General features: G+C 41.1%; 1 protein-coding gene across 2 annotated transcripts in view; it reads left to right on the top strand.

The window, feature by feature from the left end:
* Positions 1–13,426, top strand: part of BCKDHB (branched chain keto acid dehydrogenase E1 subunit beta) — a 232,473-nt gene that overhangs the window by 11,353 nt on the left and 207,694 nt on the right. For both annotated transcript variants that reach the window (XM_046006755.1, XM_046006756.1), the window contains exons 2-3: positions 965–1,042; positions 2,789–2,857. In XM_046006755.1, the coding sequence (XP_045862711.1) occupies positions 965–1,042; positions 2,789–2,857 (147 nt within the window). The remainder of the gene's footprint in view (positions 1–964; positions 1,043–2,788; positions 2,858–13,426) is intronic.

Raw genomic sequence — 13,426 nt, 5'->3', positions numbered from 1 at the left:
GAAGATGGCCTTTGGGGCAGAGAAGATTGAGGCAGAAGCTTTTCTCTGCCCTTAAGAGTGTTTTTGGAGAGGAGCTGATCTCAAGTTCTGGGATATGTGTGGGCTCTGGATAGCACCACGACCGAAAATTCTAAAGTAATGTTGTTTCTGAATTCTGACACTTGGAAGCTTATTAAATAAATTTTTATACAATTCAGGATAATACCAAGGTCGAGATGAAGGACGGGGGGAAGTCCAGAGTCTAATAGTTAAAAGCTCCTACTTATTTAGCATGCACTGTGTCAGGTCCTGTTCTGAGCGTTTTCCATGTATTATTTCATTTCACTCTCCTGTCAATCAAATAAGGGAACCAGAAGTTGGCTTTCAGAGATTCTACTGAACAGCAAGATAGTGGAAGGACTGAGACTGGTGTGTCGATGCCTGGGATTGTAGTATTCTCCAAGCACCAGCAAGTTCTGAGTGCTAACATTTATCATTAGCCTTCCTCCCTCATTGTTCTATGATCCATGACCATTTGCTGTTACCAGCATATTTAACATGTACCTCTGGTCATTGTGCACGTTCTATGAGGATAGCCTTCACCCCCTGCCTAGTGTCTTTCCAGACCACTTTCACTCTGGCTGGTTCTCTTTTCCAACTTTCCATCACTTTTATTTATTGTCTATACACATTTGGTGATTTGATTAAATTCCTTTTTCCTTTTTTATACTTGTTTTTTCATTGTTTAGTAAGTGTAAATTTTGCTTCGTCATCAAGTGCAGAACTCTATATTGCTTTTGTATTTTCTGCAAAACCAGCCTCATTGTGACTCATCCAGTAAATTCACATAGGATATTCTATACTTTTTGCTCTTTGATTTTAATCATATTGTAACCAACTGTTAAGAAACTGGCTATTTTTTTTATACATCTTAACGATGTAGGAAATGTTACTTAAAAATTTTTCTTTTTTTAAATTTTCACAGGACAAACTCAGAAAATGAATCTTTTCCAGGCGATAACAAGTGCCTTGGATAACTCATTGGCTAAAGATCCTACTGCAGGTAAAATTCCTTTGTGTGTGAGTGTGGTAGCTGTGTTAATTCAGATTGAAAATTTGCTGGAAATACTGCATCTGAAGCTCAATGGTTAACATAGGTCTGCCTGAAATTTTTTAAATGACCTGGTCAAATGATTAAGGTCAAATAATCAGATTATGGTATTAACACATTTTAAAAAATCAGTTCATTATGAATTAGTTCTCATGTATATCTGACATCATCAAGTCAACTTTCGCCCATAGTATTTGTGGTCCTGATATTGTATTAATATTTTCTGGATTGATACCTAATACGTACTTCTGTTTCTCCAGCATATAGGAAAAAAACAGGAAGTACCACTTGATTCAGATTTATGAATCTGTTTATGAAATGAAGATTTGGTTCCACGCTTTCGTTTGAGATAGTCATCCCACTTACAAGATTTTTTTTTTTTTAAAGATTTTATTTATTTATTTGACAGAGATCACAAGTAGGCAGGCAGGCAGAGAGAAAGAGGGTGAAGCAGGCTCCCCACTGAGTGGAGAACCCGATGTGGGGCTTGATCCCAGGACCCTGGGATCATGACCCGAGCTGAAAGCAGAGGCTCAATCCACTGAACCATCCAGGCACCCCCACTTACAAGATTTTTTGAAATAACTTTAGTATTTGTAAATAACTTTATCTTATCAAATTTAATTATTGGTATAAAAACAGTTGTTTTGCTATATGTTTCCTCAATTTGGTTGGCTTTACTTCACGTATACATATACATACATATATGTGTGCATATATATACTTTTATATATTAGTATGTAATAATACTATAACATATACATATTTATATATTGGTATATATAAATATATATATTTAGTATGCCTTGGGCTTCCACTTGAGAATCCCTAGTTTTAAGGTCAAGCAAAGAAGGGGTTAATTTGTTAGGCAGAAGTGAGAGCTATACTACTGGATGATGAGATCTTGCTTTGTTTGAATGTCATCTGAGAATGATTGATCTTGAAGAGTAAAGAAGGGTGAATTTCCTAAGGTCCACAAAGCTGGTTAGGTGTTAATAAATTCAGCTATGTGAGCACCCATTTTTATTGTCGTTGGCCTTGCTCAATATCTGCCGCCATACTTGCCTCCTTTCACACCATTTAGGTCCTTTTCCTACTTGTGACTGTTCTCTCAGCTTGGAAGGCTTTCCCTTCAGATTGTTGTCTTTCATTGTAGACCATGTTTGAAAGAGAACCACTGGCAGGGGGACTTGAGCCTGGAGTGTGAGTCAGTTTCTGAGTCAGTAGGACTGCCGCTTGCTGTCCTGCTTGTTAAGTTACTTTACTACTGCTCTGGGCCTCGTTTTCTTCCTGGGTGAAACAAGATGACATTCTAGATCAGTGCTTCTTCATCAATTGGGGCGATTTTAGTCCCCCTTCTTCCTCTTACGTTTAACAAAGTCTGGAGACACTTTTGGCTGTCACGACTCTGTGTGTGTGTTTGTGTGTGTGTGTGTGTAGTGGGTGACAACTGTCATCCACTGGGTAGAGGCGAGGGATGGTGCTCTATGTCTACAATGCACAGAACAGGCTGCTACAGTGAAAGAATTATTCGGTCCAAACTGTCAGTAATGTTGAAGTTGAAAAACCTTGATTTAAACTTCTAATCCATTTCTGTTTTCTGATTTAAGGTGTAAGCATTTAAATTAGCTATTTTTCATTGTCAGTATCACTTAAAGGTTATTAAATAAAACATGTTTTGTAAACATTGTTTTTCAGTAATATTTGGTGAAGATGTTGCTTTTGGTGGAGTCTTTAGATGTACTGTTGGCTTGCGAGACAAATACGGTAAGTCACTGTCTTCTTATATGCATAGTATTCTTGTATAATTTTTCCTTAAATATGTTGAAGATACAAAAGATGCCTGTTCCATTGTTTGCCGTATCCTTATTGTACAGATAGTTGTTGGTTTTTGTTTTTATTTTTGTTGGTTTGTTTTCCATTTCCGTAGCCATCTACAGAATCCCTTGGCTTGGGTTTCTCCGAATGTGTTCTAATCGCAGTATCTTTCTGATCTGGTTCAGATCACACATATTATAGATGCCAAAATCATCTTCATTAAATGTATTAGTTTATTATGTCATTCAAATCTAGGAGGCTTTGATCTCTTACTACTGCCAACTATTTTGCTTCCAGTGTCTCTAGTTCAAGTTCTGCCCTACTGGTCTTTGTTAAAAGAGTTCATCTTTTATTTTCTGTATTAGGGTTTTCCAGAGATTAGAAGCATTAGGATATATATATATTTGTATGTATGTATGTGTGTATATGTATGTGTATTATATATGTATCTATTTCTGTTTGTCTTTATATGTATCTTTCTATTTCTACACCTGTATCTAATGCCTACACCTATATCTATATTGAGAAAGAGAGAGATTTATTTTTTAAGGAATTGGCTCACATAATGAGGGGGGTGGCAAGTCTCAAATCTGTAGGGCAAGCCAGCAAGCTGGAAGCCCAGGCAGGGTTTCTCTGTTGCAGTTTTCAGGCCGAATTTCTTCTTGTTGGGGAAGGCTGTCTTTTTTCCTAAGGCCTTCAAATGATTGGGTGAAGGTCATCCATATTGTGAAGGGGTATCTGCTTTACTGAGAGTCTAGTGATTTAAATGTTAATCACATCTAAAGAATGCATTTGCAGCAATATCCGCACTGGTATTTGACCAAGTAACTGGGCACCATCATCTAGCCAAGTTGACACATGTAATTTACCATCCCCCACTCAAAAAAAATTTTACCATCCCATTATCCTTCCACATGTTTTATCTCAGCTGATCTCTGTCTTTTGCTTGGCATGGGATTGATTTCTGCCAGTTGCTTTTACTCATTTCATTTGACTCAGACTTCAAACAGAGTGCATTTTGGCGGATCCCAGCCTCCTCCCTCCTGACTTGCTGTGTGAGGAATGTATTTCAACTCCTTACTGTTAGGGATGACTTTGAGGTGATTTGACTTTTTGTTTGTTCCCTCAGTCTTACCTCAAATGGAAGTCAGCAAAGTGGTTAAGTTCAGGGGGAGGGGTTGATGTCTCCCTTTCTTTTTACCTTTGCCACTGCTCTCTAAAGCTCATGGGTGCAGTCGACAGTTGACAGGTCTTTCTGATTTTTTCCCCTAACTGTTGTTCCTTCTTTTCCCACTGTTCTCTGAGGTTCTGTTGTACTTGAATCCAAGACATCATAGCATGTTCCACCTCGCTTACCGAGAATGTCTATTCCCTTTAGAGCAGGTGGATTATCTGAGAGCTGTCCCTCTGCTTTCTCCTATTTCTAACAGCTTTTCAGAGATTGAGGTATCTTGATCTCAACTATCTCACACTGCCGCAGTTCCAGCTAATTTGGATGCCTACAAACTTTAGCTCTTAAAAAAAATAAAGCCTTTACACCTTTCATTTCAAAAGCAATGCATATGTATGAGAGAAAATTTGGAAAATACAGAAAAGCAGAGAGGAGAAACATAAAATTGTCCATACTTCTGGAGATAACCAGAGAAAACCATGGTACCCCTCTTGGTTTACATATTTCTAGACCATATTTGAATATATCTGAGTATGTCTGCATATATTAAGTAATGTTTAAAACATAGAATTAGGGGTGCCTGGGTAGTCATTAAGCATCTGCCTTTGGCTCAGGTCGTGATCTCAGCGTCCTAGGATCAAGCCCGCATTGGGCTGCCTGCTCAGCGGGAAGCCTGCTTCTCCCTCTTCCACTCCCCCTGCTTGTGTTCCCTCTCTCGATGCCTCTCTCTCTCTGTCAAATAAATAAATAAATAAATAAAATCTTAAAAAACAAACAAACATAGAATTATACTTTTGTTCTCTTCTTAGGGTTTTCAGCTCTGCTTATGTTGCCCATCTGTTCTTGCATGTTGTCTACTTTATTGCCATTGGAGCCCTTTGTATATTCATCTTAGTTGTTTTAAATCCCTGGTCTGGTAATTGCAGTCTCTGCCCTGTCTGGTTCTGATGCTTGCTCTGGCTCTTCAAATTGTGATTTTGCCTTTTAGTATGCCCTGTAATTTTCTCTCACTAACTGGACATGATGCACTGGGTGAAAGGAACTGCTATAAATAGGCCTTCGGGGATGTGGTGGTGAGGTGTATGGGGAAGGAACGTATTCTGTAACCCTGTGATTAGGTCTCAGTCCTTTATTGAGCCTCTACCTCTGGACTGTGAACTTCGCAGGTGTGTTTTCCTCTCTCTCAGGTGGGACAGGAAGCCTGGAGCTGACTGGAGTTGGACATATTCCTTCCCCCAGGTCAATTACAGTCTGACAATAAATACCCAGCAGATTAGGCTCTGGTTAACTGGTTTCCCTTGATGTCAGGCCTTTTTAAGAAGGGAGTGCTCTGGTGTTTTTCAAAATGGTTCCTTGTGTGCTTCCCCAGCTGGAAGCAAGAGGGGATTTTTCTCATGTGTTTATCCTAGGAACCTGGTGGAGCTCCTGGAGGTAAGCCTCACAAAATTGGGGAGGCCACCTTAGGTTGGACTGGTTTCCCTGGAGTTTTTAACTCTCAGGTTTGTCCACACTGAGCCTCCAGCAATTCCTCAATCACAGTTCAAGTTTTCCTACTCCGGCACTGGCTCTGGCAGTCATTTTTACTCCTCTGCTAAGTCCAGATTGCCTGTCTTCCTCTGTCTGTCGGTCTCTTCAGCCTCCAGGAGGACAGCAGTTTGCTGTGTGTCCTCTCCTCTCTCTTGGGTTCAGGAAGAGTTGTTGATTTTTCAGTCTGTTCAGCTTTTGACTTGGACAGAGTGGCTACTTCCGAGTGCCTCACACGTGGAAGTGGAAAGCAGAGGCCGAACTTAGTCTTGTCTGCATCTGGTATAGCTGCACAGCTGAGCAGTTTCTAGCCTTCACTCTTCTGTCTTGCTAAATCCAGTGTAGACCACTGGCTTGAGCTTCACATCTGTGTCTTCGTTTTACCACGGCTCATCGCCACCTTGGTGTTCCAGTCACTTCACGCACCATTTCCAAACTCCAATTTTCAAATTCCGTGGAGTGCATTATCTCCACCCAGAAAACCCACAGGGCCTAGTGTGAATATGCCACTAGTGATAATGAATATGCCACTACCCATTTGGTTACCTAGCCAGAAACCGGGGGGATCTGAGTCTCTTCCTCTTTTCTTGTTCTTTAGCCCCAGTCAAGTCCTACAGGTTCATCTTCTCCATTTCTTTCTAAAGTGGCCTCTCCTTTCCATTCCCACTTCCCTGGTCTGCCTTCAAACCCTTAATCATCTTTGCTTGGACAGTTTCACCGCTGTTCTTAGCAATCCTCCTGCCTCCGGTCCCCACCTGGCCGCCAGTGTGATTGTTCTAAAAGGCACATTTCTTGGCAGGATATAGAAAAGACTCTGAGAGCTGCCCTCTCCCTACCTACCTGACCTCATTCAATTTATTTTTTACCAATTTTGAACTGGTAGATGTTTTCCCTAAGCCTCTGCTTTTTTCCTCCAATCTCTTGTCCTTTGCACACACCATTTAGCTCTCTCTCTCTCATCTGATTTCCTGGGAAGCTCCACTTTTGCCTTCAGAAGCTTCCTCTGTAAAGCTCTTCCTGACCTGACCCCCCAAGCAGACCCAGGCAATAGTTTTCACTGCTCAGATTTTATACCTTTTACATAGTGCGGGCTGCATTGTAATTGTCTACCCACCAGATCTCTGCACCAGGCAGCTTCTGGAAGGCAATAGATGTTTAAGTCATCTGTGCACCCTGGGCTCCTAATATAGTGTCTGGCAGTACTTATGAAGTGGATGTTGTTGAGTGAATTTACCCTTCACTCTCTCACCAAGACAATGGCCTACTGCCTCAGAAAGGAGATTTCCTTATTTCCCTTTCATGATGTTTCTTTGGTCTGATTTTTTTTTTTAAGACTTTATTTATTTATTTGACGGGAGAGAGAGAGAGAAAGAAGAGAGTACAAGCAGAGGGAGTGGCAGGCAGAGGGAGAAGCAGACTCCCCACTGATCAGGGAGCCCAACGTGGGGCTTGATCCCAGGACTCTGGGATCATGACCTGAGCCAAAGGAGGACAGTAACTGAGCTAGCCAGGTGCCCCTGATTTTTTTTTTCTTAAAACAGCAAGAAACTCTCACTTGAAAAAGTCCTCTGCCCTTTAGAAAAAGGAGGCACCTGCAGATTTAGGTCTCTATGACAGGGGGCTGAGCTAATTAAAGGCTAACTTTTAGCTTTATTGTCAGCTGCTGTGATTTTTTTTTTTAACAAGTGCTTTAGGACTACAAAGTTTTGAATAACTCCAGGTTGATCAATATGGACCGTTAAATCAATTCTAATGAGACGGAGTGAGCTTCAGTCTTCAGGACTGAGGAATAAAGGAAGTGGTGAAGAGACTTCTATTAAAATAGAACTTTTTCCATATTTAAAAAAATAGCATGTGTCTTAAAAATAATTCTCTGACCTTTTGAGTGCAGGCCAGGGATGTTTAGCTGTACAGAAACCTGTCCATTTTATATATTTTTTTGAAGTTAAAAGCACGTGTATTTGAAAGATTATATTGATCTAGTTGAATACATGGCTGAAATGACATAGCAGAGAGCATCCTGCAAGGAACTGATTCACTTTCTGTGGAGGAGCTGAGTGTTGAGAGAGACTGGGGCACAGTCAGTAGGTGGCAGCCTACACTTCGAAATGAGGCTCTCCTTGCTGGCGGTACCAACACTGCAAAGGCGGAGAAGCCCTTTGAATCCCATCAGAAGGGAGAATTTGAAGAATTGCTGGTTACTGACCTAATGTTGTGATGCTGAATGCTACTTGATATTAAAAAGAAGGAACTGTGTAATTAGGGACCGCGCTATTAAAAAAAGAAGATAGAGGGGCACCTGGGTGACTCAGCGGGTTAAGCCCCTGCCTTCGGCTTGGGTCATGGTATCAGGGTCCTGGGATCGTGCCCCGCATTGAGCTCTCTGCTCTGCAGGGAGCCTGCGTAACCCGCCCCCCCCCCCCCCCCAAGCCCGCCTGCTTCTCTTCTTACTTGTGATCTCTTTCTGTGTCAAATAAATAAAGTCTTAAAAAAAAAGAGCTCTTTTGTATTCTGGATATCCAGGCGAGTGAGAGTGAGTGTAGCCCCATAAACCACTGTTCTCCTTCCTTGTCCTTTGATGGCACAAAATAGTAAGGGTGGTTTGAAAACTGAAAATAGATGGTCTAACCTCACTGACACGTGCACTCCAAATACCAGCTTTAGCCTTTTTAAGCAAGGGCTCCCTTGCCCTAGAGCAACAGATGAAACTAGGTATGTCCTAGGGAAGCCGTTGGTAGGAGCGGGCAATTCAGATGGTAGTTGATTTTTTTTAGGGTATGTGATTTAATGTTGAATACCACACATTCTTTCATTTATATAATGAGACCTATCCCACTGTTCCTTTGGAACCTGTCCTCGTTATTGTCCTTCTCAATGTGTTGTCTGGGTGTGTTTTAGTCATGTAAGATTTTTACGTCAGGTTAAGCGTATTTTTTTTTTTTTTAAAGATTTATCCATTCATTTGAGAGAGACACAGAGAGACAGAGAGATAGAAAGACATAGTGAGTGAGTGAGTGAGTGAGTGTGGGGAGGGGCAGAGAGAAAGAGAGAGAGAAAAACCCCAGCAGACTCTTTGCTAAGCTTGGAACCTGACACGGGCTCGATCCCACGATCCTGAGATCATGACTTGCGCCCAAACCAAGAGTCGGTCCCTAACCGACTGAGCCACCCAGGCGCCCCTCAACATATGTTTTTGTTTCAGGCTCTTCTGTACTGATGTGGCCATTGCTGGGCTGTGGTTCATAAGACTCTATTTTGGTCCACTTATTGGAAGAAACTTAGGTGAGAAGGAAGAGCAGAGGATTTGCTGAATTAGTCTATGGGCCCAAGCATCTGCCTTTTCATGGGATTTGATATTTTTCCATTACTGTGTTCATTCCTCTATACCACAAGTGCAGCCTGTCCTAGCAGCTTGGGAAAACAAATACAACCGCTTATTTGTTTTCTTACATAAACATCATCGAAATTGTTTAACCAGGCACTTTAACACACTGGCTTCAGGAAGGAAAACTAGGGCGGGCGTGTGGAGAAGACATGTTCTCCTCTGTCCTATGCCACTATCTGGGACTTGATTTTCGGCCTCCGTGGCCTCATCAGTCAAGGAAAGAACTAGATGTTCCTCACGGACATATACTTTGGTATTCTTTGTGCTTGTGTCTCTTTTTAAAAAGAGGAGCACATTTGTTTTACATTTCAATTTCCTTTGCAAGTAGAGATTTTATGAATATAACAATTGTTCTGTCATTTTAGAATCATTGGCATGTGGGGCCCTTAACTTTCTCTTAAGACCTTCCTTCTCAGTGGCTCCTGGGTGGTTCAGTCAGTTAAGCGTCTGCCTTTGGCTCAGGTGATGATCCCAGGTCCTGGGAGCCCGCGTCGGACTCCTTGCTTGTTGGGGAGCCTGCTTCTCCCCCTGCCTGCTGTTCCCCCTGCTTGTGCGCTCTCATTCTCTCTGACAAATATATAAATAAAATATTGGAAAAAAAAGGGCATTCTTTTTCCAGTATAAGTTTTAAATTTGGTGGATGCAGGCAAAATCTTTTGACAAGTTTGCTCTACTTTAATGTGAATTATGAAATTAACCTCTTCAACAGAAAAAAATGGCCTGCTTCAGGGAAGGGGTTACTTGGATGATCATCATCCTCTTGGGTGTAGGGGCAGGAATGTCAGTCTGTGAATGGGGGTGTGGCTTCTGGGCAGTTACAGTTAATTTCACTGAAGGAAAAGCTTGGTAAATGGCAGTTCTTGAGGGAAATGGAGTACGTGATTTATTTTCCACACAAAGTATACTCGTGTATGACTTCACAGCACCTTTAATAGCAGGTCTAGGTTGTAAGATGTTTAACTGTTCTGTGAATTTGGAGTAAAAACAGGTGTTAAAATAGTGCAAACTTTTTTTTTCTAATGTGCTTATTAAAAAATATTTTAAAAGGATTGTTAGTAGCTTTAAGTGTCTTTCTTTAAATTGCGCCGGTATTATGAGGCCCTTTGTTTTCTAAGACTACACATGTGGTAGAACTAGATGAGAGGAAGGGTATATTAAATGTGTTATCTCTTTTATCCAGTTGAAGTACCCTAGAAAATGGGACTCAAATATTGTTGAGATATACTTCATTTACATTTGTTTCCCTCCTACATGCTTTGATGTTCTTTTGTGACTTTTAATTCCTAAAAGACCTTGGAGTCTACTAAAATTAGAATTGGTATAGATGGGCACTGTATTTTAATTTCTCTAAAAATTAACATGTATATCTTCACAGTTGGCATGTTCATAGTGTCTCAACAAATAACATTTAAGAAAATAAGATTTAATGTATTTTGTAGGAAATGAGAGCTAGAGAGAGATTGAAGCTATATCTAGTCCAGTGATTATCAACTGGGGGTGATTTCTCACTCCTGGAGGCAGGAGTCCAGAGACGTTTCTGATGATCACAGCTGGGGATCGCCGCTGGCATGTAATGGGTAGAGGTCAAGGCAATGGATAACTGTCTTACTGTGTACAGGGACAGCCCTTTTTCACTAGGGAATTCTCTGGCCCAAAATGTCAGTAGTGCTAAGGTTGAGAACCCCGATCCAGTCTTCCACATAATCTAGAAACTGAAGTTCTGAGAGGTTCTAGAAGTTACCAAGTTGTCCAGCGGTAAGCAGGTGAGCCAATTCCGAGCTCAACCTTCGTAAAGACCAGTGCTGAGCTTTCTCCATTTGTGTTGTTTTCCCTTCTTCCTTATACATGAACAACTCCTGCAAAGCTTGAAAAATAGAAGGAATATAGGGGCACTTGGGTGGCTCAGTGGGTTAAGCGTCTGCCTTCGGCTCAGGTTATGATCTCAGGGTCTTGGGATCAAACCCCGCATTGGGCTCTCTGCTCAGTGGGGAGCCTGCTTCCCCCTCTCTCTCTGTCTGCCTCTCTGCCTACCTGTGATCTCTGTCTGTCAAATAAATAAATAAAAATCTTTAAAAAAAATAGAAGGAATATACAAGGAATTTTAGTGAACAGAGCTTAAGGGCTTTGATTATTCACGGAGTAGGAATAACCCATCAGTAACCCATATCAAAAAGTTCTTAAAAATTCTTTTTGTGATTCTTTTGTGAGCATGTTTTCCTGATTAGTGTATGAAGTTGTTCTGGGTGGCAGCTGCTGCCTTGACTGTTTTTTATTTTTCTTTAGTTGGTTAAACAATAAATGTTAAAGCTGCCAACAGGTGTTCTCTCTGACATTTTGAGCATCACAGTGTAAAGCCCTTAAGCCAGTGTTTCCCAACCTTATTTGACAATGGCAGGCTTTTAAAATGATCAAATATGAGCACCAACAGGGCTTAGGAGATAGGCTTGGACTAAAATACTAGACCAGGAAAAATGGGGTTATAGGGTCATTATTGTCAGACTTATAAAATTCAGTCCTATATTTTTTAAAACATCACAGTTAAGAATTAGAAAAATGAAACTATATTGAGAACACTTTAAAGGGAGTAAAAGATTTTTCATTTTATGCTTTCGCTATCCAGTAAGACCAAAGTCCTATATCCTTAATGTTAGGCTTGATGTTGCTAAGTTAGCTTCCTAAATCAGGTGCCAAGTCTTACGTATATCCTCCTACAAACTGGTACTTCTAACAGTGGGAAGAACACACACTTCAGTATTTAATATTTATTGAATTTGGGTACACTCGATATTTTTAATTGTTATATTTTGGACAGTTCGCTTTCTAATTTTTATGTATTGAAGCCAGTGACTTTTTCCCCTAACTTTTCATACATGCAGAATTGCTGCTTATTTGATTCAAATGTAATTTTTTTTCCATTTTATTTATTTTTTCAGCATAACAGTATTCATTGTTTTTGCACAACACCCAGTGCTCCATGCAAAACGTGCCCTCCCCATTACCCACCACCTGTTCCCCCAACCTCCCACCCCTGACCCTTCAAAACCTTCAGGTTGTTTTTCAGAGTCCATAGTCTCTTATGGTTCGCCTCCCCTTCCAAATTTTTTTTTTTTTTAATAAACATATAATGTCAAATGTAATTTTTGAATTATGAGGCTTTTCTTTTCAGATCCCAGAAATTCTCAGGGACGGAAGGGGATCAGCAGTCTCAGAATTTTCATACACGTTTCCGATTGCCTTGTATCTGGGAATCCCTGGATTCTCCCATCCTATTTCGTTCATCTTGAGGAAACCGATCCCAGAGCCTATTACATGACACCCGAGAATGCTTTTCCGTCTCTGAAGTAGCGCGTCTTGATGGTCCTGGCAGCCACGTGGCAGCTACATGTTGACCCCTGGCACTCAGATGTTGAGCTATTACTGTCACTTAACTGAGGTCCTTTACCTGTCTCAAGAGGTTTGAATCTAAGCGTGTGGATTATTTACATAGTTATACAATCTTTACTTCAGTTCTAACTTGGAATTCTGCTGTTTAGTGACTCCAGTGTGGTTAGAAATTCACATAACCATGAAATTCACCAGGAAAAATGATTTTCCAGTCAAATCGGGAGTAGCCAGTACAAACAGCCCCGCATGGAGGACAGCATTCATGTCATCCGACAGGTATTCGTTGACCGGAGCCTTCTATGTAAAGTCACAGAATATTGGAGCAAGTGCTTTGTTTTCTGTTCCCGTTTGGCGTAGATGAAATTTTGTGGTTGCTTTGATTGGCAGAGGGGATAAGGGATCAGTTAGGTAAAGGTTGGCAAATGTCATGTGCTAAGGAATCGCTTGGGAAGGTTGTTGGACAAAAAGTTTTCAGTTTCCCATTGAGCAGCTACACCCAAAGGCAGCTTTAGCGATGAAGTGCTTGACCTTCTCCTGTGGCGCCCTGCCATCCCTCTCCCCGCAAGGCCCTCTGGCTGCCAGCCAAAAATGGTGGCATCTAGCCAACCTTAAATTAGCCAAAAGATTCTTTTTCTGTCGTTTGGCTCCTGGACACTCAAGCATCTTTGGTAATAAGGGATTTCTCCCACTCTCGATTTCTGGGCAGGCTGCTCATTTAACCCTCATGTTTTCCTCTTCTGGTCTCTGCCAGCCGGGAGTCCAGCAGAAACAAAGACCCTAGTTTCTAAGCCAGAAACACAAACACAGCATTACAGTCTTAATCAATCAAGATCCTGTAGATGCTCAATTTGAGTATTTTGTTCTGGAAGAAGTGGAGGCTCCTTAGGACTCAAAAGGAAACTTTTAAGTCACTGTAGGAACATGTCAATTATTAAAGGGAAGCAAGGAACATTTAGATGACGTAAAAACCCTTTTATATCTTTTCAAATCTAAGTTGAACACTGATAGGAGAGACGTTAAAGAGAGAAGTTCCGTAGCATTCCCAGCAGTTCCC

The sequence above is a fragment of the Meles meles genome, chromosome 5 (assembly GCF_922984935.1).
Source record: "Meles meles chromosome 5, mMelMel3.1 paternal haplotype, whole genome shotgun sequence".
In the NCBI taxonomy this organism is placed as follows: domain Eukaryota; kingdom Metazoa; phylum Chordata; class Mammalia; order Carnivora; family Mustelidae; genus Meles; species Meles meles.
Note: the sequence above shows the minus strand (reverse complement) of the source record. Positions and strands in the feature narration are given on the sequence as shown.